Source organism: Hyperolius riggenbachi, chromosome 5 (genome assembly GCF_040937935.1).
Source record: "Hyperolius riggenbachi isolate aHypRig1 chromosome 5, aHypRig1.pri, whole genome shotgun sequence".
Classification (NCBI taxonomy): Eukaryota; Metazoa; Chordata; class Amphibia; order Anura; family Hyperoliidae; genus Hyperolius; species Hyperolius riggenbachi.
Window position 1 is genome coordinate 332,263,127 of NC_090650.1, and position 27,397 is coordinate 332,290,523.

At 43.1% G+C, this 27,397-nt stretch overlaps 1 protein-coding gene across 2 annotated transcripts in view; it reads right to left on the bottom strand.

Moving 5' to 3' along the window:
- CCDC178 (coiled-coil domain containing 178) overlaps nt 1-27,397 on the bottom strand; it is a 392,130-nt gene that overhangs the window by 264,090 nt on the left and 100,643 nt on the right. For both annotated transcript variants that reach the window (XM_068237320.1, XM_068237319.1), the window contains 4 exons: nt 6,970-7,065; nt 6,192-6,328; nt 5,226-5,409; nt 1,578-1,640 (listed from right to left, as the gene is read on the bottom strand). In XM_068237320.1, the coding sequence (XP_068093421.1) occupies nt 1,578-1,640; nt 5,226-5,409; nt 6,192-6,328; nt 6,970-7,065 (480 nt within the window). The remainder of the gene's footprint in view (nt 1-1,577; nt 1,641-5,225; nt 5,410-6,191; nt 6,329-6,969; nt 7,066-27,397) is intronic.

Below are 27,397 nucleotides of genomic sequence, written 5' to 3' on the forward strand. Positions count from 1 at the left end.
CAAAGTGTACAGCAACAAACTCCTACAGCTATCTACTGTACAATCCAATAGTCATCACCACTATTGATGAGCTCTATGTAAGGGTTGCTTCAGAAGCATTCCAAGATAAAGGCACTCACGTGGTTCAAAATGCCCATAGCTGACATAGACTAGGACCGTTTCCTGTGTGTCAGATAGCACCACAGTGTCCTTTGCCGGCTCCTCCCATCTATGGACAATGGCTGATGTTAGCCATGTACAGATTGTTCCTTGTGAAGCATTTTCCCTTCCTCTTTTCCTTGGCCTACAATCTCTTGCCCTCCTCTTCCTCCTCCATCTTTGGCCCAGCAGAAATGGGAACATGTAACTAAGATGAAGAATCCTGGGCATCTTGCCACTATCTTTCTTGGGGGGAAAAAATTCCATGTGGCAATAAAATTGACATTTGAAGAATGTCAGCTTTTCCTCCTCCCATCTTCCTGTTGGTTAGCCTACTCGGGGTCTGTTCCAGCAGGAAGACAATTGGGATGGTGTCACTGATGACTGCCTGATCCTGACTGAGAATTTTAGTTCCTGCTTCAAATGGCTCTAATATGGCAAACCTCTTGTATTTTTAGCCACTTCCCATAATACACCAATTCTGCTGACTGTCTCATCTGCACAACCTTCACCACATGCTCAGTTACTGCTCTCTGTTGTTGCCATTGTTGCTGCAACATGCAATTGCCTACGGTTTAAAGCCAATGTCACACACAATCTTTGCTTTTTTTGTGTGGTGTCAACCATAAATCTGCCTGGACCTGCAAAGTGCTTAAAATGTCCTAGTCTATATGGCTGCAGGTGCTGAGGCAGACAAGCTTTATAACAGCATGGTACAAATGAACTTGTGTTTCACTTCATGATTTTGAGTTTCTTTCTCTGTGGAGGGAGATGGTGGATGGCTCTCCCCGGGTGGAGGCAGCCCTTGGGGGAGCCATCTGCACCTTCACTCCCCTCCTCCTGAAGTGCATTGTGGAGAAGGTGCCCTTGAGTAACCACATACTTGGGGTGCTCCACACCATGCTCCCCTTTCCTGGTGTGGTGCTCCCAAGTCGCGCAGTTTTGCATACCTTTGCAGTTGGATAAAATTTGCAAGGAGGTAGGGACCAAATCCTTTGAGGGGCAGGTGTAGAAGGCTCTCTCAGGCAATTGCCATGCCAGGGCCAGAGGCGCCTGCACTACTCCTCAGGACCCCCCCCCCCCCCCCCCATGCACCTGCGCTGCTTCTGGGCAGTGAAAGTGCTTGGGGCACTGCTTCTCTTTCACTGGGGCATGGTGAGGCCTACTTGTGGTGCCCCGTTTGGGATGCAAATACTTTTGCATGGACTAACCCCCACAGGGAAAAGCAGTGGGTATAGTTAGTTCAAGACCCTGCATATAAATTTTCCCTTAGTGAGCCTAGAGGCTAAATCTGTAGCCAGTATACGTCAGGTTGGGTTGGATGAGTACACATCAAGCATTCTTTTTGTCAGTTTAATTTTACAATACATGTTTGAGAATTTTTAGAATAGCTATTTGAGGAAAATATTTTGGCACCTTGAAGTTGCTACATAAATTACCTGAGTGATTTGACCAGTTCTCGCTTCTTCAATGATTTGATCCCTCAATGAATCGGCCAAATTCTGCAAAGTTAAACATAAAAATATGAACATACAAGGTTAAGTGTTATAATAAGATTCGATTTCCATGTCATTCTGTGAAATAAGTATTTGATCCCCTGCAACCCAGCCAGAATTTTATCTTCTCCAGATTGGTCCATGTAGCATACAGATTACAATCAATTACATATATACCCATTACGTTTACAATTCACACCAGTCTAAAGAATTACTGTATTTTTTGGACTATAAGATGCAAAAACCAGGGGAAAAATATATATACTAAACCTGGTGCATCCATGGTGAAGGGGCATCTTGTGGATTATGCCCCCTTTTCTACCTCATCCCTCCGTGTAGCTTTTGTGTCTCCCTGTGCCCTCCACTGTCCCCTTTGTGTCCTCCTGTGTCCGCCTCTGTCCTCCTGGTGTCCCCCACTATGCCCCTTTGTGTCCTCTTCTATACCCCTTCTATGCCCCATTTTGTCCTCCTCTATGCCCCTTTGTGTCCCCCTGTGTCCTCCTCTGCATGAGTACAGTACAGGGAGTCCCCGACACTGCGCCAGACTGGAGGTTTGTATTGGCAGGCGTTCACAAGTCAGGAATTCCTTGACTAAGGCCTGCATGCTGAAATGTTGTGCTTTCTGTGGCTATGGCACCACTAATAAATTAAGCTAATATTGCAAATTCCAGGTGGAGACCCAGCTTTCTTTATTCTTTGTATCATAATCTTCATACGCAGAACAAGTGTAGCCAAAAAACACCTTATCTGAAGGATGGACCCCTTTAATGGAGGAAAGGAAGATCATTAGTTGGGGGCCCCTTACAGCTCTGGGCTCCCCTGCAGTTACAGGGGCTACTCATCTGTAGTTACACCCCTGCTCGTAATTGACTAAAATCCTGCAGTGCCCACAAGGTCCCTCTGCTTAAAGAGAATCTGTATTGTTAAAATCGTACAAAAGTAAACATACCAGTGCGTTAGGGGACATCTCCTATTCCCCTCTGTCACAATTTCGCCGCTCCTCGCCGCATTAAAAGTGGTTAAAAACAGTTTTAAAAAGTTTGTTTATAAACAAACAAAATGGCCACCAAAACAGGAAGTAGGTTGATGTACAGTATGTCCACACATAGAAAATACATTCATACACAAGCAGGCTGTATACATCCTTCCTTTTGTATCTCAAGAGATCATTATACACAGGCAGTGTGCATAGAGGGGCCAGGAGGGGGGAGATGCATCACAGAACCACAACACTGAAGAACTTGGCAGCCTTCCAGACACAGGCTGACAAGTCTGACAAGAGAGAGATAAGTTGATTTATTACAGAGATGGTGATAGTAGAACGTGCTGCAGTAAGCCAGAACACATTAGAATAGCTTTTGGAACTTGTAGGATGATAAAAAACAGGATGCAATTTTTGTTACGGAGTCTCTTTAAAGAGGAACGTCAGCCTAAACAAACATACTACATAAGTTACATTAGTTATGTTAATTAAAATAGGTAATATAATCTCTTACCCACCCTGTTTTAAAAGAAAAGGCAAATGTTTGTGATTTCATGGGGGCAGTCATCTTTTTGGTTGAAAGAATTCCAACTATTCTGTGTCCTGATCACCCTTCTCAGCTGTGCGCTGAGTAGATTTTTAGTCTGGAGGTTCACTTTAAGAAAGAACATAAAAAGGTCCGTCTAAGGTCTGCCAGTGAACATATAAATGATTCAGAATGGGCTTGAGAAAAAGTGCTGTCGGACAGAGTCAAACTTGGCATTAGCTCAAACCACCATGCTTGGAAGAAGAGAAATAATGAGTAGACCTTAAGAGCACATCCCCACAGTCAAGCATAGAGGTAGAAACTTCACCATATTGAGGGGCCAATGGGACCATGTATCATAAAAGCTTGGATAAGAATCTCCTTCTATAAAGTAGGAGTAGGCCAAAATCCCTCCTGATATGTATGCAAGTCTGGTGACCAACTACAAGAAATATGTTACTGCTGTGTTTCCCAACAAGGGTTACTCCTCTAAAGGTTCCCATACATGGTAAAATGTTTCAATTTTTTTCGATTAGATAATTTAGTTCGATTATTCCATTAGATCGAATATAAAGATTTTTCCAACATGTCTGGTCGGATTTTTATAGAAAAAACAGGATAATCGTTCATTTTTCTTCGTCGAAAAAAAGATTATTTTCAACTTTCATTCGACTTGATTGTTTTAGTCGAAAAAAATGAAAAATGTAACGTTTTTATTGTACCCTGTATGGGTACCATAAGTCAGGTTTTACATGAGAAACAAAGACTTACAGTAGCTTATGTAATGTTTTAATAAAAGTTAATATACAGTTTAGGTTTTTACTCATACAACTATAAACTCAATTAAAATGTAGGCTAAGAGCAAAGATTATGAGCAAAGTGACATAATGCAATTAGTGTTAGGCACATTTTTTTTTTTGGGGGGGGGGTCAAGGATAGGCATTAGGTAGGGTGGGTTAAGGTTAGGCACCTCCAGGAGGGGTTCAGGTTAGGCATCAGATGGGGGGCTAAGGTTAGGATCCTTGACTGGACGGTTAAAGTTAGGATAGACACCCAACTGATGCAATGCTGCAATAAAACATATCCGTTATGGGTGCTGAGTGAGGTCAATGTCATATCATAATCTGATCAGAGAGGGATCTATCAGATCAAATCTATTCACACACTACACACAGAATTTTAATAGATTTAATTGAACAGTGCAATGTTATGAGTCGCTTCCGACCGACAGCCGATCAATAACTTCCATCCGGTACGATTGACCGATTTTCCAAAACCCGACTGTCTCTCCCCAAAACGCTCAACCTTCAAGCGCACCCTTAAAACACACTTTTTCAGACTAGCACACAGTCTAACCTAGGACATTCCACTTTCAGGACCTGGACAAGCTATGCTCTTCTCTGAATAAAGCTTACAGGCACAGCAACCCTGGATGTAAACCTTCTGTATTTCCCAACCTCTTTTTTCCTCCCTATTCCTTTAGATTGTAAGCTCACAAGGGCAGGGCTCTCTCCCTTTCATTTTGTTAATCACCATACAGTTATAACTTAAGCTGGCCATACACTGGTCGATTTTCACCAGTGATATGTGGTCTTTCCGATCATTTGATCAAACATGCTGACCCAACCATATTATCAACAATATTTGTTCAAAATCGATCAAATCAGTTGATGGTAGAGAACAGCCTGCAATTATTAAAAAGTTCACTGTGCATGGATGAGAGTACAATTAAACAACTACTGTACTAATTCACTAACTTTCTGGTGCCAAATATAATTCTATAAGGAATGTTGCTTCTTTTACATTTTCTTTGGTTTGTGTTTTTGAAATAATGCTGCAACTTTCTAGTACCTATTGTCATTACATAGCTCTCTAAAGCTCATGCCATGTCTTACAGGATACTGCCATCTTGTGTTTATTTTTAAAAATACACTTCACCTTAAAAAAAATAGCAATAGAATGTAACGTTGAGCACAGCACAGGTGTCTTGAAGAAAGGCAAACGAGCAGCAGATTCTAGACACTAGTCACTATGCTAAATGTAAATAGCAGGAGAAATGAACAAGGATTCCTGTAAAGAGTACCTTCAGTCGCCTCTCCTCTTTAGTGGACTTGTCCTCCAGTTCAGCCAGTTTAATTGTGGAGGCTGAATGGCTGACAGAAACTTGAGAAAGCTCTTTAGACACTTTGATGGTCTGCTCTTCATTCTTCATCAGGTTCTTAAGCATGCGTTTAATATCTGCTTCAAGTTTATCTCTTGTTTTGTGGCTATTGTGGTAAAAGAAAAACACATTTATTCAAAATAGTAACTTATTTAACTACAGCAAGCTCATATAAACTTTGAATTTTTACGTGTTATGAAGTGCATTTTTAAGTAGATCTGTGACATGACATCTTTTAATGTATTGTGGGAAGAAAAACTTCAAAAAGTGCACAGAAACTATGAGCTCTGCACTTCTGTACAAATATATAATAATATATATAATATTAAATGCATTCACTTACATCTTGGGCACTAAGTGCATTTTTGTATGCATGCATGGATTGTTTTAATGGAACATCAGACAGACCAGTCTGTGTACTTCTGATGTCCTAGCATAAATGGGAACATCAGGCAGACCAGTCTGTGTACTTCTGATGTCCTAGCATAAATGGGAACATCAGGCAGACCAGTCTGTGTACTTCTGATGTCCTAGCATAAATGGGAACATCAGGCAGACCAGTCTGTGTACTTCTGATGTCCTAGCATAAATGGGAACATCAGGCAGACCAGTCTGTGTACTTCTGATGTCCTAGCATATCCTACATATTGTGCATTTCTTAAATTGCGCACAGCAGCGCAAATTAGGGAAGGGCTCTTAGATCTAGGCTTTGTTTACCAGACAACAGCCAACTAGATTTAAACAAATCTCTCTAAAAGAAACCAACAACATTAAAACACATCAGAAACTATTTCATGAGTCAAAAAGCTTATTCAGCTACAAAAAATAAATTCAGGTTCCACAGTGCAAGGGATGGTAAAGTAAACAAAAAGACCCTAGCTACTTAACCTGTTAAAGATTTTAATTGATAGGACTTCATTCTCAAGAGTAAGGCTTTTATTTTGATATTCTAGATCCCGTAATGCATGAAGCTTATTATGAAGTTGTTGCTCCAAATTTGATAACTGGGACTGCAAATCAGATTCCTTAAATAAAAAGAAAGATAGTTTAACAATATATATATATATACACATGTATGCACATATCACACCAACAAAACCAGGAATCTATTCCGCCCAATATGTTGTGCTTAATGCTCACAATATACATTTATTATTTTAACCACTACCCCACCACAAATTATTTCCCATTAATATCTCGCTATTAATTATATCGTTTCATGTCACGCCAAAATGATCAATACATTTTTATTTTTTGCCACAAATTAGACTTTCTTTGGGCAGTACTTTCTGATGAAAATTAGTTTATGTTATGTGTGTTTTAAAAGAAATAATAAGAAAAAAAATCATTATTTTTAGTTTTTATCCATTGTAGTCCTTAAACAAAATGTGCTACTGTAAATAAAACCAACACTTTTCATTTACCCGTGCACACGTCACTGCAAAAGACAAATACGTATATCTACGCCCCTGGTGCTGTAGTGAAGTCCACAGGGGTGTAGATACACGATGCAGCGGTGGGGAAATGGTTAAGAATCAGCAAACATATTATTACTGTGCCAATTTTAAGGTGTGAAAATATTTTTTATTGGTTGCTAGAAGTTGCGAATGGCAGATCTATTCCAGGTTGATGTAATTTGAAAATAAACTCAATAATTTGACCTTACCAGTACTTTTACATCTAGTAAAAGCTTGTCATAAACATTTGTTAGGTGTCTGTTTTTCTTTTCTTGATCTTCCAGTTCATATTTTAAATCAGTCACCTAAAAGGCAGAAGAAAAAGATACACATTATTCTTTAATTATATTACTACCCACATACAAATCATGAATATTGAACTTGGAATTTGCCTGCTGATAAATGAAGTTTAACCATGGAAACAATGTATAACATGGATACAATATATAGAGTTCATATGCTGCTTTAACTATTTCAGTTGATGATCTCATCGGGACCTCTTGGTGTGAATTTACAGTGAAAGAAATACGTTTTTGATCTCCTGCTGAGTTTGCCCCTTTGCTCTCTGACCCAAAAAATCACCAGTCTATAGGTGTAATGGTAGAGTACATATTGTTATGGCGCCGGGCAGTTTGGCGTGGGGTGAGCTGAATGACGGTTCTCCTCACTGCCGCAAGATTCCCCAGCGGCGTTAAAAGAAACCAGAGACAAAATACAAAAAAGTTTTATACATACATCCGGCCATCAGAGAGAGACGTAGAGAGAGCACTTCCTCTTGCGTAGGCTGCCCGCGACTGGCAGAACTAAAGGCACCTGATACCGGAGCTGTAGGCAGCGGAGGACAGTGGCGTGGGAGCAATCTGTGTGCATGGGGCTGGAGGAAGCCCCAGGTATGTATAAAACTTTTTTTTATTTAGTCTCTGGTACACTTTAAATACTATTCCCCCTTTAGATTGTCGTAACTCAGAGGGAGATGTAATTCGGGGTCTGCAACCGCCGGAGCTCTGAATTACCGCTATGAGGCCCGCACAGCATTACATTGCTGCTATGGGGCGCCCAGTTTCGGCATTCATAACCTGCTTTAGTAATGGTAGATCTATCATTGTAATGGTAATGATTTATTAAATGTAAGGAATAGCGGGGCCGCCTCCGCTTCCCAGCCGGCGGCTTCCGACTCGCATACGGAGCCGCCAGCACAGAGCAGGGCAGTCGCCGCTGCGCCTGACGATATGGCGGCGGGCCCCGCAATCCAGCCGGCGGACTTCCGTGCGCGAGTGTGCGCTGACCGGGGACCTGGCCTCACTGATGTGCAGAGGCAGAGGGTAATGCGCACGCGCGCGAGGTGGCAGGACATTTACCTTCTCCGTAGACGGGTCAGCTGATCCGGTGATCAGCTGACCTCAGCCAACCAATCACAGGCTGACCTTGGTTCCAGCCCCCTGGGCGGGCTGGTGGAACAGGGCTTCTGCATTTAAGCCCACAGATGTCAATTGCTCACTGTCTGCTGTCGTGAATACATTCTGTGTTAGCGCTCAGACCTCAGAGTGCAGTTCCCTGGTGTTGATACTAAGGATTTCACACCTTAGCTTAGGAATATTGTTGTATATTGATCTGTGTTTTGACTCTTGCTATCCCTGACTACTCTATCTCTTGCTGATCTTGTACCTTTGCCTATCTGATCCTTGTTGCCGACCTCTGCCTGTTTACCGATTACTCTTCTGCCTGTCGCTCCTGTACTGCCGCCGTCATCTCTGTTGCCGAACCCTTGCCTGTCTGACCTTTCTCCCTTCAGTGGAACGTCTCCCACTGGAGGGTTATCTCTGAGGCTTGCCTCTCCGAGACGCCTGCCCCAAGCAGACGATTACTGCTGGGGGTCGAGATTCCTCACTCTGCCTGATTAGAGGATCTCACTCATGGGGTTCCCATTCAGAGGTAACCACACCTCTGAGGAATTGCCGTGTGGTGGACATTTCCACACTTTCTAATATATTACTGTCTTTACTGTGTTCTTTTGCTGGTGTCCAGAGGTTAGCGATATATCGGATTATCGGTGATACTGCAGATCATCAATAATCGGGTATACATCTGCATTCTTGGTGATACTGCAGACCGCCAATAATCAGATTCTCTCTGCGTGCTGACACCGATCATGACAGAACAGCAGACCATTGGTATGGAAGCACTACGCAGTCAGATCGAGACTCTAACCACCTCGCTTAATAACCTCATCGAGGTGGTTAATACACAACAGACTCAGATCAACCAGTTGGCTGGGTCTGTACGGGTCTTGCAGACGACTGTGGCCACAGTGCAATCCCCTCCGGTCACAGATCTCCGCATGTCAGTGCCCTAAAAGTTTTCAGGGCAAAGATCTGACTTCCAGAATTTTCGTAACCGGGTTTTATCTTATTTTGAGTTACGACCTACCCAGTCAGGTTCTGAGCAGCAAAGGGTGACTTTTATTAAGACCTTATTGTCCGGGGATACACAAACCTGGGCATATGGCCTTCCACCCGAGGATACGGCTCTCACGTCAGTTGAGGAATTTTTCAAATCAATGGCTATAATTTATGATGATCCGGATGCCTCGATCACTGCCGAGAGGAAGCTCAAAACTCTCAGGCAGGGTCGAGACACGGTCGAGGTTTACGCGGCAGAGTTCAGAAAGTGGGCTGTGTCATCTAGGTGGGGGTCTTACGCCTTGTTAGACTGTTTTCTGTCAGGCCTATCAGACGCAGTATCTGAATTAATGTTGGGACACCCAGAGCCCAAGTCCATGGATGACGCCATTTCTTTGGCGATACGGGCGGACCGTAGATTGCGCTATCAGCGCCAATCGAGAGGCAGGAATGCAGTGAGAGTTTTTTCTCATGTGTTCTCATCACCTGCTCCTGCTACCGACGAATCGATGCAAATCGGACATTCTCGGTTGACTCGAGCCGAGAAAGAGCGTAGAAGGGCAGAGAACCTTTGTTTATATTGTGCAGAGCAGGGTCATATTGCTCAAAATTGCCCCAGGAAATCGGGAAACGCTGCTGTCTAGGTGTAGTTAGAGGTAATACCCTAGACGCACAGAACTTACCTCTAAGTCAGAATAATCGGTTACTTCTCCCGTGTTCCATTTCCTGGGGGAATTTTTCTGTTTGTACTGCAGCTTTTGTGGACTCTGGGTCCGCAACCAATTTTGTAGTTTACGAATTTGTGAAAGGACTGGGGGTTCCCTTACAGCCCTTAGACCGACAAATAGTTGTCACCGCAGTAGATGACTCTCCTCTACAGTGTAGATCACCTCTCTCTCAGACCCCAAGGTTGTCATGTACTATAGGGGTTCTACATAAGGAGAGTCTACAGTTTCTTGTTTTGCGCATGGCAACCTCCACCGTTATTCTTGGCATGTCCTGGTTACAGCTCCATTCCCCACAGATAGATTGGGCCTCAGGTCAGTTACTCAGCTGGTTACCTTATTGCCATACCCATTGTTTGGGGAGGATTGCCATGTGTGCTGCCAAGGTAGAGGTCAAGGGGATACTCGCACAGTATGCTGAGTTTGCGGATGTGTTTTGTCCTAAATCCGCTGATAAACTTCCACCACATCGGAGTTTCGACTGTCCTATCGACCTAAGATCTGGTTGTATGCCTCCTAGGGGTCATCTTTATAATCTTTCTGGTCCGGAGAAACAGGCAATGCGAGAGTACATTACGGAGAACCTGGCAAAGGGGTTCATCCGCCCTTCTCGGTCACCGGCCGGGGCGGGTTTTTTTTTCGTTAAAAAGAAAGATGGTGGCCTTAGACCCTGTATTGACTACCGAGGTCTAAACAAGATCACCATCAAGAATCACTATCCATTACTTCTGATAGACGATCTCTTTGGCCTGATTACTAATGCCACTATTTTTTCAGAATTGGACCTACGTGGGGCATACAACCTGGTGCGCATTAGGGCTGGTGATGAATGGAAGACGGCCTTCAATACACCCGACGGGCATTACGAGTATCTGGTTATGCCCTTCGGGTTGTGTAACGCCCCGGCTGTCTTCCAGGACTTGATTAACGAGGTCTTCAGGGAGGTGTTGGGGAGGTTTGTCGTGGTATATCTCGATGACATATTGATTTTCTCTCTAAACCTCGTAAAACATCACAAGCATGTCAAATATGTGTTGAAGAGGTTGAGACAAAACCTATTGTATGCAAAACTAGAGAAATGCCTTTTTGAGGTCACTCAAATTCCTTTTCTGGGATACATCATCTCAACGTCAGGGCTCTCTATGGACCCAGAGAAAGGTTTCGGCTGTCCTTAAGTGGCCGCAACCGGTGGGTTTAAAGGCACTTCAGAGATTTCTCGGTTTCGCTAACTACTACCGGAGATTTATTAAGGGATTTTCTTCGGTAGTAGCCCCTCTGATTAGTCTAACCAAGAAAGAGGCTGACCCTTATCAGTGGTCATCGGAGGCCCAGGCCGCATTCAATACCCTGAAGAAACTGGTTTGCTCAGCACCCATACTGAGATATGTTAACATCGCTCTTCCCTTCATAGTAGAGGTAGATGCCTCAGAGATCGGGGTGGGGGCTGTGCTGTCTCAGCGCTCGGGTCTGCAGGGCAAGACACATCCTTGTGCCAATTTCTCACGCAGGTTTTCTCCTGCTGAGAGAAACTATGATGTGGGCAACAGGGAACTGTTGGCCGTCAAGTTAGCTTTCCAGGAATGGCACCATTGGCTGGAAGGTGCAGAACACACCATTACTGTATATACTGACCATAAGAACCTGGAGTACATTGAAGGGGCTAAGAGGCTCACTCCTCCTCAGGCCCGCTGGTCCCTATTTTTCTCGCGTTTTAGATTTATTATCACGTACACTCCAGGTTCCAAGAACATTAAAGCGGACGCTCTCTCCAGATGTTTTGAACCGGAGACAGCTCAGCCCGCACTCCCCGAGAGCATTGTACCACACAAGGTGGTGCTGGCAGCCACTGAAACCTGGGAGGACTGGGCAGTCACACTGGCGCCTCACCAGCTAGATACCCCAGAAGGGAAACCGGAAGGGGTTCTCTTTGTTCCACTTCCGTTCTGTTTGCAAATCATGCAGCTATTCCATGTCCATAAGAACACAGGTCACCCAGGGGTCACCCGCACTCTAGATCTACTCACAAGGTGTGTTTGGTGGCCTTCATTGGCATCTGATTGCAGGGAATTCGTCAGAGAGTGTGTGGTGTGTGCCATGAGTAAACCGTCTCGCCAGGCTCCAGTGGGTACCTTACAACCCTTGCCAGTTCCAAGCGAACCATGGACCCACCTGTCCATGGACTTCATTGGCGAGCTTCCCAAGTCGGAAGGTATGACGGTGATATGGGTGATCGTGGACAGGTTCAGCAAGATGGCCCACTTTGTTCCTCTTAAAGGTTTTCCATCAGCTCAAGACTTAGCCGACCTCTTCATACAGCACGTCTTCCGATTACATGGGATTCCAGATGATGTGGTGTCGGATAGAGGAGTCCAATTTGTATCAAAATTTTGGAGGGCTTTTTGCCATAATTTGGGTATGAACCTGTCCTTCTCGTCTGGGTATCACCCACAGACCAACGGGCAGACCGAAAGGGTTAATCAGTCACTGGAACAATTCCTGAGGTGCTATGTGGCAGATGCACAAACGGAGTGGGTTAAATTTTTACCCTTTGCTGAGTTTGCACACAACAACCTGAAAAGCGCTTCAACAGGCTTGTCCCCTTTTCAGGTGGTGTCAGGGAGGTCTCCTAAATTTTCCCCATTGCCGGTGTGTTCCTCTCCCTTCCCAGCCCTGGAAGATTGGCAGAAGGTTTTATAGAAACTTTGGGGACAAGTAAAGGAGAATTTGGGAGTAGCCTTCCAGAATCAAAAGAAACAGGCTGACAAGAAGTTGGGGCCCAAGTTCATAGGGCCTTATCCGGTGGCCAAAAAGATCAATGAGGTCTCGTATGTGATTGATCTCCCAGCCAGCATGAGAGGTGGGAGATCATTCCATGTTTCCTTGTTGAAACCAGCAGTGTATGTGTATTCCTCTCCCCCCCCCCCCCCCCCCAGTGGTAGTGGAGGGCCAGACTAAGTATGAGGTTGGGAAAATTTTGGATTCCCGGCTGGTACAGAATTTCGTACAGTATCTGGTCCATTGGAAAGGGTATGGGGTGGAGGACAGATCTTGGGTACCAGAGAGTCGCATGCACGCTGAGAAATTAAAAAAGAGGTTCCATCAGTTACATCCTGAGAAGCCAGGTAGGAAGTGTCCGGAGTCCACTCCTCAAGGGGGGGGTACTGTAAGGAATAGCGGTGCCGCCGCCGCGTAGGGCAGCAGCCTCCGCTTCCCAGCCGGCGGCTTCCGACTCGCATACGGAGCCGCCGGTACAGAGCAGGGCAGTTGCCGCCGCGCCTGACGATATGACGGCGGGCCCCGCAATCCAGCCGGCGGACTTCCGTGCGCGAGTGTGCGCTGACCGGGGACCTGTCCTCACTGATGTGCAGAGGGTCATGCGCACGCGTGCGTGGCGGCAGGACATTTACCTTCTCCGTGGATGGGTCAGCTGATCCGGTGATCAGCTGACCTCAGCCAACCAATCACAGGCTGACCTTGGTTCCAGCCCCCTGGGCGGGTTGGTGGAACAGGGCTTCTGCATTTAAGCCCACAGATGTCAATTACTCACTGTCTGCTGTCGTGAATACATTCTGTGTTAGCGCTCAGACCTTAGTGCAGTTCCCTGGTGTTTATACTAAGGATTTCACACCTTAGCTTAGGAATATTGTTGAATATTGATCTGTGTTTTGACTCTCGCTATCCCTGACTACTCTATCTCTTGCTGATCTTGTACCTTTGCCTATCTGATCCTTGTTGCCGACCTCTGCCTGTTTCCCGATTACTCTTCTGCCTTTCGCTCCTGTACTGCCGCCGTCATCTCTGTTGCCAAACCCTTGCCTGTCTGACCTTTCTCCCTTCAGTGGAGCGTCTCCCACTGGAGGGTTATCTCTGAGGCTTTCCTCTCCGAGACGCCTGCCCCAAGCAGACGATTACTGCTGGGGGTCGAGATTCCTCACTCTGCCTGGTTAGAGGATCTCACTCACGGGGTTCCCATTTAGAGGTAACCACACCTCTGAGGAATTGCCGTGTGGTGGACATTTCCACACTTCCTGATATATTACTGTTTTCATTGTGTTCTTTTGCTGGTGTCCAGAGGTTAGCAATATATCGGATTATCGGTGATACTGCAGATCATCAATAATCGGGTATACATCTGCATTCTTGGTGATACTGCAGATCGCCAATAATCAGATTCTCTCTGCGTGCTGACACCGATCATGACATTAAAGTTGTGAGAGACCGAATAACAACAAATAAACCCTCAAAAGCCCAGTGCCCCAAAATCTGAGCTTGATATGAATTGTAAAAGAGTGAACTAGGTAGTTGATCCCCTATCAAGCAGCATTTCAGGCTCCCAGATGTCTTCACTGTATACAGGTAAAGAGCAGAGATTAGGAAAAAATTAAGTGAGTACTCTTAATCCCAGCTTGTTACAAGACCTCTATAAAAGCAATCAATCAGATTTAGAACAACCCACCATGGCCAAGACTAAAGAGTTGGTGTCATAATTTACACAGGGAAGAAACACAAAAAAGCACAGGGAGAACTGTCTCTCGGCTTCTCCCTGTGCCCAAATCAAATTTTGACAGGCATTTACATACGCAGTGTTGGAAGGCAGGATAGATAGCAGAGGATTTCTGCTATAAGTTCCAGTATAGCATAAAGCCACATGATCTAAAAATCAAGTGACCACAAGGGCTTTCCAAGTATACAAGAGTGTACGTGTCTGCTATGACATAACCCATGCCTGGTTCCCAAAAGGTTAAAGTGGACCTGAACTCAGGAAAGAAGTTTACACACTACTCAGCATTTTAAATGATTTTACAGAGCAGGCTAGTGAACTTTTGAACTTTACTCTGCAGAGAAAAGTAAAATACATTGAAAGACACTTGAGATAATAAGCTTCAGAAGACAGAGCTCTCTGCGACTTTGAAAGTCGTAGAGATCAGTGGCTCTTTTGCATAGATAACAACTGAAATTTCTTAACTCTTCCTGTACTGGAAACAATATTAGACTCATATATCTTCACCTAATGTTTTATTTCTTAGCGGTACTACACATACAAATCATTATATCATAATTTTTTTTTCGCTTCAGTGTCAGAGAATAGATTTTCTCAAAAACCTTCTTTTTTGACTTGTTCCCACTATGGGAACAAGTCAAAAAAGAAGGTTTTTGAATAAATCTATTCTAAAAACGCAAATGAAAGATGGTTTTTAAACTCTAACTCTAAACTAAAAATTACAGTTTAACCACTTGAGGACCACAGTCTTTTCGCCCCTTAGGGACCAGAGCCTTTTTTTCCATTCAGACCACTGCAGCTTTCACAGTTTATTGCTCGGTCATACAACCTACCACCTAAATGAAGTTTACCTCCTTTTCTTGTCACAAATACAGCTTTCTTTTGGTGCTATTTGATTGCTGCTGCGAGTTTTAGTTTTTATTATATTCATCAAAAAAGGCATGAATTTTGTCAAAAAAATGTTTTTTTTTACTTTCTGTGCTGACATTTTTCAAATAAAGTAAAATTTCTGTATAAATTTTTGTCCAAATTTATTCTGCTACATGTCTTTGATAAAAAAAAATCCATTCAGTGTATATTTATTGGTTTGGGTAAAAATTATAGGGCTCGATTCACAAAGCGGTGCTAACCCAGTTAGAGACTTTAGGCATGATAACCATTGCACCAAGCTGGTGAAAAGCCAGTTTAGGCGTGATAAGTTTAGGTGTGATAAGTTTAGGCATGCTAAGTTTAGATAAGTTTAGATCGCACGCAAAGTCCTGCACGCAAAGAAGCGCCATTAAACTCTATGCGAAGTGCACCAGACTTTGCTAGCGCAAAACTTTTGATCAGCTGTGCACTGCGGTGCTAACCCAGTTGGTGCTTAAACTTATCATGCCTAAACTTATCACACCTAAACTTATCATGCCTAAACTGAGTTTAGACATGATAAAGAGCTTTTCACCAGTGTGCTAACTGTTAGCACCGCTTTGTGAATCAGGCCCATAGTGTTTACAAACTATGGTGCCAAAAGTGAATTTTCCCATTTTGAAGCATCTCTGACTGTTCTGACCACCTGTCATGTTTCATGAGGTGCTAAAATTCCAGGATAGTATAAATACCCCCCAAATGACCCCATTTTGGAAAGAAGACATCCTAAAGTATTCACTGAGGGGCATGGTGAGTTCATAGAAGATTTTATCTTTTGTCATAAGTTAACGGAAAATGACACTTTGTGACAAAAAAAAAAGTTTCCATTTCTGCTAACTTGCGACAAAAAAAAATGAAATCTGCCACGGACTCTCTATGCTCCTCTCTGAATACCTTGAAGTGTCTACTTTCCAAAATGGGGTCATTTGTGGGGTGTGTTTACTGTCCTGGCATTTTGGGGGGGGGGTGCCTAATTGTAAGCACCCCTGTAAAGCCTAAAGGTGCTCATTGGACTTTGGGCCCCTTAGCGCAGTTAGGCTGCAAAAAGTGCCACACATGCGGCAGTTTTGATTCAGACACATGATCACAACTAGTTGCAGTATCAGGAATCTTTTAAATTCTTTAATGCTGTGGAGTGATTGAATATAATACTCTCTCTTAAAGTGGACCTAAATTAAAAATACAAGATTTCAGAAATAAAATCTATTTTCTAAATTATAATAAATAGCAGCCTTTTTTCAGCTGCATGATGACAAATATAAAGCATTTTACATTTATTGGAGGAACCCATCCCTTCCTTTCATATTGCCGGGACAGAATCTGGCAGACTGGTGGAGTAGGTGGTGTCCGGCAAAGGAGGAATTGCTAATGGCTGCCACCTGTATAACACTACTTATGAAAAGAGATGGGTGAAAAGCATGCACTGAAATGCTCATAGGCTTGAAGGAGTGTTGATTTCTCTTTGTATGTGTCAGAGTGGTGCAACTAAATATTTTGAATTAAAAAAAAAATGTTTGGTTTGCGTCCACTTTAATCTTAACGATCACATCGAAAACATGATCGTTTGCTAAAACTTGCACAATTAATGAGAACCTTTAGTGACATGACTATTCCATGTAAAGCACTGAACATGTCAGTATTATATAGATACGCAATAATAATATTAGTAATAATGTACATAATCATTCCCACATGCATAATCATTATGTGTGATACACAGAACACTACATTGTTTTGTTTAGATAGCATAGTTTTGTGTTACTCAGCTTAAAAGTAATTTCTCCCTAGTAAAGCGTTTAGAAGGTCCACTGTGAAGTGGAAATGATTGCTTACTGGACTTAATGCCTCTTGTTCTGTGTCCTAATTTAAATTAGTTCTTAGTCACAGAAGATGCTGTGGCTGCTTTTTATCCTTCACAGCCAGATGATATAAAACATGAGCCAATCAGTTGTAACTTCCACCTCCCTTTATTAAAGCACTAAACACGTCTTGGGTTACTGAAATTGCTTTCAACCTTACACTTATCATATGTTCTTCAACATATGCATTATTCGGCAGTTTAACAAAAACCGCAAGCACAAACAAAAGCAAAGCACTGCGTTAGAGTATTCATTATTGTTCATTGCTACTAAACTGACCTAGGAGACCTTGCACAAACCATTACAAGAGGAACTACACTAACAATTCCTGTGACATGGCTTTTGGTAAACAATGCATTATTTCACCCATTATTTTAGCAAAGTTGAATGTTTTTAAGTGCTTTAGCACTGGAGCAAGTTTTGCTCTCATGGTTTCAACATTTTTATCTTACAGAATTTTTGATATTCTTAATAGAAAATAAGGATGGCAATAGTAAAATTACAGAAAAATCTTTTTGCTTTCATGGGCATATTTTGGTACAATTACCACAGTGGAGAAATAAGCTATATAGCAAAATTCCACCCAACTATGTCCTAAAAAAATAAGTGCACCCAACTTAAAGAGAAACCGTGACCAAGAATTGAACTTCATCCCAATCAGTAGCCGATACCCACTTTCCCCTGAGAAATCTATTCCTTTTCACAAATGGATCATCAGGTGGCTCTGTATGGCTGATATTGTGGTGAATCCCCTCGCACAAGAAACTCTGAGGACCATGATCCTGGCAGTTTCCTGTCTGTGAACCTTGTTGCATTGTGGGAAATAGCTGTTTACAGCTGTTTCCAACTGAGAATAAGCAAGCAGCAGCTACATCACCTGCCAGCAGTAAAAATGTCACCATGAGATAAATGTCAGAATGTAAATCAGGGATTTTTTTTTTTTTTACAATAGGCAAACACTGACTAAATTATTTATACATAATTATTGTAAAAATGAAGCACTTTTTTATTACATTATTTTCACTGGAGTTCCTCTTTAAAGGGATCCAACTGTTATCCAACAGTTTAGGCTGTTTAAAAAAAAACATGTGATACAACAAGTTCCTGTCATAGCAATGTAAAAAAACTGTCCCTTTACAGTTCTAAATGTACAGGAAAAAATAAGACATGTACCAGCCAAAATGTAGCACTAAATACAGGATCTTCTCAAAAAATTAGCATATTGTTATAAAGTTCATTATTTTCTGTAATGTACTGATAAACATTAGACTTTCATATATTTTAGATTCAAATACACACAACTGAAGTAGTTCAAGCCTTTTATTGTTTTAATATTGATGATTTTTGCATACAGCTCATGAAAACCCAAATTTCCTATCTCAAAAAATTAGCATATTTCATACGACCAATAAAAGAAAAGTGTTTTTAAAACAAAAAAAGTCAACCTTCAAATAATTATGTTCAGTTATGCACTCAATACTTGGTCGGGAATCCTTTTGCAGAAATGACTGCTTCAATGCGGCGTGGCATGGAGGCAATCAGCCTGTGGCACTGCTCAGGTGTTATGGAGGTCCAGGATGCTTCGATAGCAGCCTTAAGCTCATCCAAAGTGTTGGGTCTTGCGTCTCTCAACTTTCTCTTCACAATATCCCACAGATTCTCTATGGGGTTCAGGTCAGGAGATTTGGCAGGCCAATTGAGCACAGTGATCCCATGGTCAGTAAACCATTTACCAGTGGTTTTGGCACTGTGAGCAGGTGCCAGGTCGTGCAGAAAAATGAAATCTTCATCTCCATAAAGCTTTTCAGCAGATGGAAGCATGAACCCACTTTTGAACCAGAAACAGCGGCAGAAGCGCCAGACCTGGGCTACAGAGAAGCAGCACTGGACTGTTGCTCAGTGGTCCAAAGTACTTTTTTCGGATGAAAGCAACTTTTACATGTCATTCGGAAATCAAGGTGCCAGAGTCTGGAGGAAGACTGGGGAGAGGAAAATGCCAAAATGCCTGAAGTCCAGTGTCAAGTACCCACAGTCAGTAAAGGTTTGGGATGCCATGTCAGCTGCTGGTGTTGGTCCACTGTTTTATCAAGGGCAGGGTCAATGCAGCTAGCTATCAGGAGATTTTGGAGCACTTCATGCTTCCATCTGCTAAAAAGCTTTATGGAGATGAAGATTTAATTTTTCAGCATGACCTGGCACCTGTTCACAGTGCCAAAACCACTGGTAAATGGTTTACTGACCATGGTATTACTGTGCTCAATTGGCCTGCCAACTCTCCTGACCTGAACCCCATAGAGAATCTGTGGGATATTGTGAATAGAAAGTTGAGAAACGTAAGACCCAACACTCTGGGTGAGCTTAAGGCCGCTATCAAAGCATCCTGGGCCTCCATAACACCTGAGCAGTGCCACAGGCTGATTGCCTCCATGCCACGCCGCATTGAAGCAGTCATTTCTGCAAGAGGATTCCCGACCAGGTATTGAGTGCATAACTGAACATAATTATTTGAAGGTTGACTTTTTTTTGTTTTAAAAACACTTTTCTTTTATTGGTCGGATGAAATATGCTAATTTTTTGAGATAGGAAATTTGGGTTTTTATGAGCTGTATGCCAAAATCATCAATAATAAAACAATAAAAGGCTTGAACTACTTCAGTTGTGTGTAATGAATCTAAAATATATGAAAGTCTAATGTTTATCAGTACATTACAGAAAATAATGAACGTTATCACAATATGCTAATTTTTTGAGAAGATCCTGTATAGTTGTATTGTTTTCAAAGAAAATAAGACCATCCTGTGTTGGATATTCTAGAACATTCTGTAAAACTTGCGTACCTGTAATGAAAAATAGTGCCCCAAATGGGTACTTACCTACATAGAGGAAAACCTCTGGATAATCCAGACAGCTCCACTGTTCCCCTCTTCCTCACTGTTGTAGGACTGGGAACCCCCTAAGCCTCTCTTCAAAAGCTTTTTTTGACGGAGCTCACCGCACCGCACAGGCGGCTCAGGCCTGCACAGTAGCACTTGGCTGAATAGGTATGGCTTCTTCTGCCCAGCTCATGTGGCGGATCCTTTCTACTGCACAGTCACAGTGGTCCTAATAGCAAGATTAAAGTCTCCACAATCTATGTTGCCTGCAGCACAGCTGGCAAAATTCAAGTCCCAGGAAGTTAGTTTTCATAAGTATACCAGACAAGTTACAGCAGTCTCAGTAACAAGGTCTACACAATCATCTGAAGGAAGAGTAGAGATATCAGTGGTCAGACCCCAGAATCTGATTTTTTTTTTAGGCTTCAGTAGGTTAGATTTTTAGTTTTCAAGATCGCAAGTGAAGTGTGGTCCGGTGTAAGTCTAGGAACAGAAATGTTCCTCCTATGTCCTTGTTGGGGTGTACATTCCTCCTGACGCTGATGTCAATACAGCCCTGCGCATGCTCAGCGATACCATCACACAGTGGGAGTCGTCCCTTCAGGACTCGTTATTCATTATCTTGGCGGACTTCAACAAGGCCAACCTACGCCAAGAACTGCCGCGCTACAACCAGCATGTCTGCTGCCCCACTAGAAGTGCCAACACACTGGACCACTGCTATACGTTCCTGAAAGATGCATACAAGACAACCCCGTGGGCAGCACTAGGTTCATCGAACCACTGCATCATTCACCTGATATCCACCTACAGGAGACGCCTGGAAACTGCAAAACCAGTCCTAAGATCCAGCAAAGTATGGTTGGAGGAGGCTAAACTACAACTTCAAGCCTGCTTCGACTATACGGACTGGAAGGCTCTGGAAGCAACAAACTTAGATGAGTGGGCAGACATTGTATCCTCGTACATCAGCTTCTGTGAGGACCAGTGTGTACCAACAAAAATCCGCAAACACTACCCGAACGACAAACTATGGCTCTCCAATAAACTTCGGCATCTGCGCAGAAGCAAGGAACTGGCGTTCAAGTCTGGTAACCAGGAGGAGTATAGGAGGGCTAAAAACACCCTAAACAAGGAACTGAGGGCCACCAAAAAGAACTACACTGTAAAACTGGAACAGAATTTCTCCTCAAGGGACACACGAACTGTCTGGAAGGGGCTTAAGGCTGCCACGAACTACAAGCCCCCACCCCAGCATGCAACTCCCAGCACCGAGCTCGCTGAGAACCTCAGTGAGTTCTATTGCAGATTTGAGAACCTACCGGTCCCAGCAAGGTCCCAAGAGCCCCTTGCCACCTCCTCTGACTTAGCACCCCCACATCCAAGCCCACCCCCCTAGCGGTGAATGAGGACGATGTCAGGAAACACCTCTCAGGGATTAATGCAAGGAAAGCAGGCCCAGATGGAGTGTCACCAGCCTGTCTGAAAACCTGTGTGCAGCAGCTTGCTCCTATTCTCTAATCCATCTTCACCAAATCCATCCAGGAAGGCAGGGTCCCTGCTTGCTTCAAGAGGTCCACAATCATCCCTGTCCCCAAAAAACATGGTGTCTCAGACCTCAACAATTTCAGGCCGGTGGCTCTCACATCGGTCATCATGAAAACCTTTTAAAACTTGGTTTTGCCCCTCCTGAAGCTATCCACTGAGTCCCTGCTGGACCCGTTTCAGTTTGCGTATAGAGTCAACAGGTCTACTGACGACGCTATAAACATCTGCCTGAAGCTCGTAAATGAACACCTGGATAGACCTGACTCATACGCCAGGATCCTTCTACTTCCGACTTTAGCTCGGCGTTTAACACCATCAGCCCCCAAATACTTCAAGAGAATCTTGCTGCCCTTGGGGTCCACCCTACCCTCCGCCTCTGGATCACAGACTTCCTAAGTAACAGAACTCAGGTCGTCAAGCTGGATACTATCATCTCTCAAACGAGGACCACCAACATAGGGGCCCCTCAAGGATGTGTACTGTCGCCGTTTCTATTCTCCCTATACACTAACAATTGCAGGTCCACTGCGAACTCCGTCTAAGTCATCAAGTTCGCTGATGACACCACCATTGTTGGCCTCATCTCTGGGAATGATGAGCAGGAGTATCGCCACCAGGTTGACAGAATTTGCCACTGGTGTAAGGAGAACGGCCTGGTCCTCAACACTGCAAAAACGGTTGAGATGATCATTGACTTTAGGAAACGCTACCACTCCACCCCTGATCAGCATTGATGGCACGGTAGTTGAGAACGTTCCCTGTGCACGCCTCCTCGGCACGACAATCTCTAAGGACCTGAAGCCAACACAACCTCCACCCAGAAAAAGCACAGCAGAGGCTATTTTTCCTACGCCAACTAAAGAAGTTCGGTATGGGCCGCGAGCTTCTGACGAGCTTCTACACTGCCACAATTGAATCTGTCCTCTGCTCCTCCATCCTGGTCTGGTATGCTGGCTCCTCCACCAGCGACAGACACAAACTGCAGAGGGTCATCAGATCAGCGGAGAGAATCATCGGGAAACCACTCCCCTGTCTAGATCTAATCTTCAACTCTAGACTGCGCTCCAGAGCTCAAAAAATCGCTAATGATCCGTCCCACCCAGGCTTTCGCTTCTTCAGTGGACTTCCCTTAGGCCGGAGATTCCGATTCATCTACACCAGGACCACAAGGTACAGGAACAGTTTCTTCCCCTCAGCCGTAAACTATCTGAACTCTTAGATCTCTCTTCATCCCCCCATGACAAGTGGTGACTGGTAGCACCTAGCCTGACTGCACGGCTGCACACTACATGTATACGTGTTCAAATGTCTCCAATTGCTGTAACTGTATCCTTTATATTGTCTTGCAGCTTACATGTATTTGTATCGAATGTCCTGTTCTTTTTCACACTAGCCCTGTACTTGCCAAAATTCCGGGCACGGCCTAGTCGTGCTTGGCGAAATAAAATCTTCTGATTCTGAGAAATGCAGACATCAAACCAACAAATGTTGATTCTGGTGATACCTTTAATGACTAAATGTACATGATTTATTGCAAGCTTTCGAAATGTTACATTTCTTCTTCAGACATTATACAGAACTGTATCAGAACCGTACAATAAGAATTTTGAATCACATACAGACTTATATATGATTCTGTAGGTTCAGTCTGACATGATGTCACACAGTTGTTCCCTCTTTGAAATGCAAAAAGACATCCTCAGTGTTCAGATCTACTGAACTTCTGGCAGCGTTTGTCACTAAAAGTAAACACACACAATAATCAACTTTTCTCTTGGTACCCTAATATGACTACATTTGAACAAACGTGGCCACAGCATGAGGAATCTGAAAATGACCATCCTAAGGGGAAATTTCAAATCTTGGAAGGAACGTTGGACATTTGAATACAAGTTCATGAAAATGCTTCAGACTCCAAACAAGGGCTTGAACAAAAAATACAGATTCATGAGTATTTATGAATCGTAACACCATTTGGCTGTCCTTGCAGATTTCTTATTTTTTCTCTGACTGGCTGACTTTTTAACACTTCTCTGTGTTGCTGCTCTCTGGCTGAGAGATAGGTTGATTATTTTGTGTGTTTACTTGTAGTGACAAATGCTGCCAGAAGTTCAATAGATCTGAACACTGAGGTTGTCTTTATACATTTCAAAGGGGGAACAACTGTGTGACTTCATGCCAGATTGAGCCTACAGAATCATATACAGGTGTTAGACAAAATAATGGAAACACCTTGAAAATCAACAAAATATATTTTAATATGGTGTAGGTCCACCTTTTGCGGCAATTACAGGCTCTATTCTCCGAGGCATTGATTCATACAAATTGTGAATTGTTTCCAAAGGAATTTTAGCCCATTCTTCAGTTAAAACACTCTCCAATTGTTTTATAGACGATGGCGGCGGAAATCGACTTCTTACTTGAATCTCTAATAACGACCATAAATGCTCAATAATGTTGAGGTCTGGGGATTGTGGTGGCCAGATGACATGCTCAACTGCATCAGAATGTTCTCCGTGCCATTCTTTAACAATTCTAGCTGTATGGACTGGGGCATTATCATCTTGAAAGATGGCATTCCCCTCCAGAAACAGTTCTTGAACCATAGGATGAACTTGGTCCAAAATTCCTAAATAGTCTCGGCTGTTAATTCTTCCATGAAGGGAAATCATTGGCCCTGCGGATTTCCAAGAAATAGCACCCCAGATCATCACAGAACCCCTGCCATGTTCTACAGTTAGGAGAAGGCAGTCTGGATGAAATGCTTCTTTCAGCTATATGCAAACGTACACTCGGCCGGAGATCGGAAATAAGGTAAACGATGATTTGTCAGAGAAAATCAAATTTTTTTCACTGCTCGAGGGACCAATTCTGGTGGTTTCTACACCACTCTAAACGCTTTGAAACATTTGTCTTTGAGAGCAGAGGTTTTCTAATTGCAGTTCTTCCATGGAATCCAGATTTGTGCAGTTCCCGACTAACAGTTTTTGTGGAAATTGGGTTCTGTAGGTGTTCATTCAGCTCTGCAGTAATTTTAGGAGCCGTGGCCTTGCAAGCTTTTCTAACAATATTTAGAGTCCGACGCTCTCTCTCAGACAACTTCGACTTTCGGCCACAACTGTGCTTTGCTTAGGACGTTTTTCCTTCTCTTTCAAAGGTAGTCATTACTTTTGAGACAGTACCTCTTGAAATGCCAAGGATTCGGGCAGTTTCTGTTACAGTAGCGCCTGCCATACAAGCACCAACAATTTGGCCTCTTTGAAAGTCTGAGAAATCTGCCATTTTTATAAATTATAACCAACTTTGGTTTAAATATCTGTAAAAAAAAAATTATTTTAATGAAACATATCATATAACAAAAATAATAAACAAAAAAAATTAACATATGTCAAGTTTTGATTGCTTAAAGCATGTTCAAAGATTATAATGCCAAAATGTTAGGCGTTTCCATTATTTTGTCAAACTCCTGTATAAGTCTGTAGGTTATTCCAAACTTATTGTATGGTTCCGATACAGTTCTGTATAATGCTTGCAACAAACCATGTACAGTTAAGGCTCGATTCACAGCGTGATAACTGCCATCACAGCAGTTATCACGTGATCTGCCGCGCGCAAAGGTTTGGCCGCTTAAAGATTACTCCGCGTGATAAATGAACGTTTACGCGCAATCATGCGTGTGAAACACACGGAATCAACATTTGTTGATTTGATGTCTGCAGTCTTCAAGATCAGAGGTTTCTTGACCTGATCACAGGAGTCCCCCGCTCTATACAGCAGAGTACTTGGCCCCAACTTTGGACTAAACAATGCGCTCAGCTACCTGTAGCTCTCTTAACAGAACACCACTGACCACCTTTTAACATCCTCCACTTCTCTTACATAGTTGCATAGTTATTTGGGTTGAAAAAAGACATACGTCCATCGAGTTCAACCAGAGAGCAAAGTACAACACCAGCCTGCTCCCTCACATACCCCTGTTGATCCAGAGGAAGGCGAAAAACCCTTACAAGGCATGGTCCAATTAGCCCCAAAAGGGAAAAAAATTCCTTCCCAACTCCAGATGGCAATCAGATAAAATCCCTGGATCAACATCATTAGGCATTACCTAGTAATTGTAGCCATGGATGTCTTTCAACGCAAGGAAAGCATCTAAGCCCCCTTTAAATGCTGGTATAGAGTTTGCCATAACTACTTCCTGTGGCAATGCATTCCACATCTTAATCATTCTAACTGTAAAGAACCCTTTCATAAATAAATGGCTAAAACGTTTTTCCTCCATGCGCAGATCATGTCCTCTAGTCCTTTGAGAAGGCCTAGGGACAAAAAGCTCATCCGCCATGTTTTTATATTGCCCTCTGATGTATTTATACATGTTAATTAGATCCCCTCTAAGGCGTCTTTTCTCTAGACTAAATAAACCCAGTTTATCTAACCTTTCTTGGTAAGTGAGACCTTCCATCCCACGTATCAATTTTGTTGCTCGTCTCTGCACCTGCTCTAAAACTGCAATATCTTTCCTGTAATGTGGTGCCCAGAACTGAATTCCATATTCCAGATGTGGCCTTACTAGAGAGCTAAACAGGGGCAATATTATGCTAGCATCTCGAGTTTTTATTTCCCTTTTAATGCATCCCAAAATGTTGTTAGCTTTAGCTGCAGCAGTTTGGCATAGAGTACGATTATTTAACTTGTTGTTGATGAGTACTCCTAAGTCCTTCTCCAAGTTTGATATCCCCAACTGTATCCCATTTATTTTGTATGGTGCTAGACCATTGGTACGACCAAAATGCATGACTTTACATTTTTCAACATTGAATTTCATCTGCCATTTATATGCTCATATAGCCATCCTATCCACACCCCGTTGCAACTATGTCCCTATCTTCCTGAGAGTTAATGATTCTGCACAATTTTGTATCATCTGCAAAAATAGCAACATTGCTCACTACTGCATCTACTAGGTCATTAATAAATAAATTGAAGAGCACTGGACCCAGTACAGACCCCTGTGGGGCCCCACTGCTAACAGTCTCCTATTTTGAGTATGATCCATTGACCACAACTCTTTGTTTTCTGTCCATTAGCCTTTATAAACAGGTAATCCATTTAGATAAAACTCTTAATAAAACGGAGTTGCTCAGCTTCATCTGCCCCTTTGAATAGGTCACAAAGAGCTACACTTAGCAGAACCTAAACCTTCTTTAGCACCATCTTAAAAAGAACACAATCCTTTTACTTAGCAGGCAATCTTCTTGATGAAACAGGAAAGTGGCTCTGCTTCATCTGCCTTTCTGAATAGGTCTCAGAGATATACATTTAGCTGGAAAGGGCAGCACAATACTGCTACAAAAGCAGACAAAGCAGTTATTGTCAGTTTGTTTGTTTCCTCAATAGGTCAGTTAACCAGTTGAGGACCACAGGCTTACTCCCATCCCCTCTGGACCAGGCTATTTTTTACAATTCAGCACACTGCAGCTTTATTAGTGTGCTGCACAGCCAAACAACTTAGCAGCCAAATGAGTCTGCCCCCATTTTCTGCCCACCAACAGAGATTTCTGTTGGTGGGTTTTGATAGCTGCTGCAGTGTTTGTTTGTTTTTTAAAAACAAATTAACATGTTTTTCTTAATTAAATTTCCCTATGTTTCTTTTATGTACATCCCCTCCTCCCCCCCCCCCCCAACTCCAATCAGTGATAACCTCTCATAGGCATCAGCCTATGAGAGGGGATCACATTGTGGGCCACTCGAGGGGACAGCTTTGTCACTAAGCTGTCCCCTTACAGTGCTGCCGATCCAACTGTTGGATCTACTCACAGGAATGTT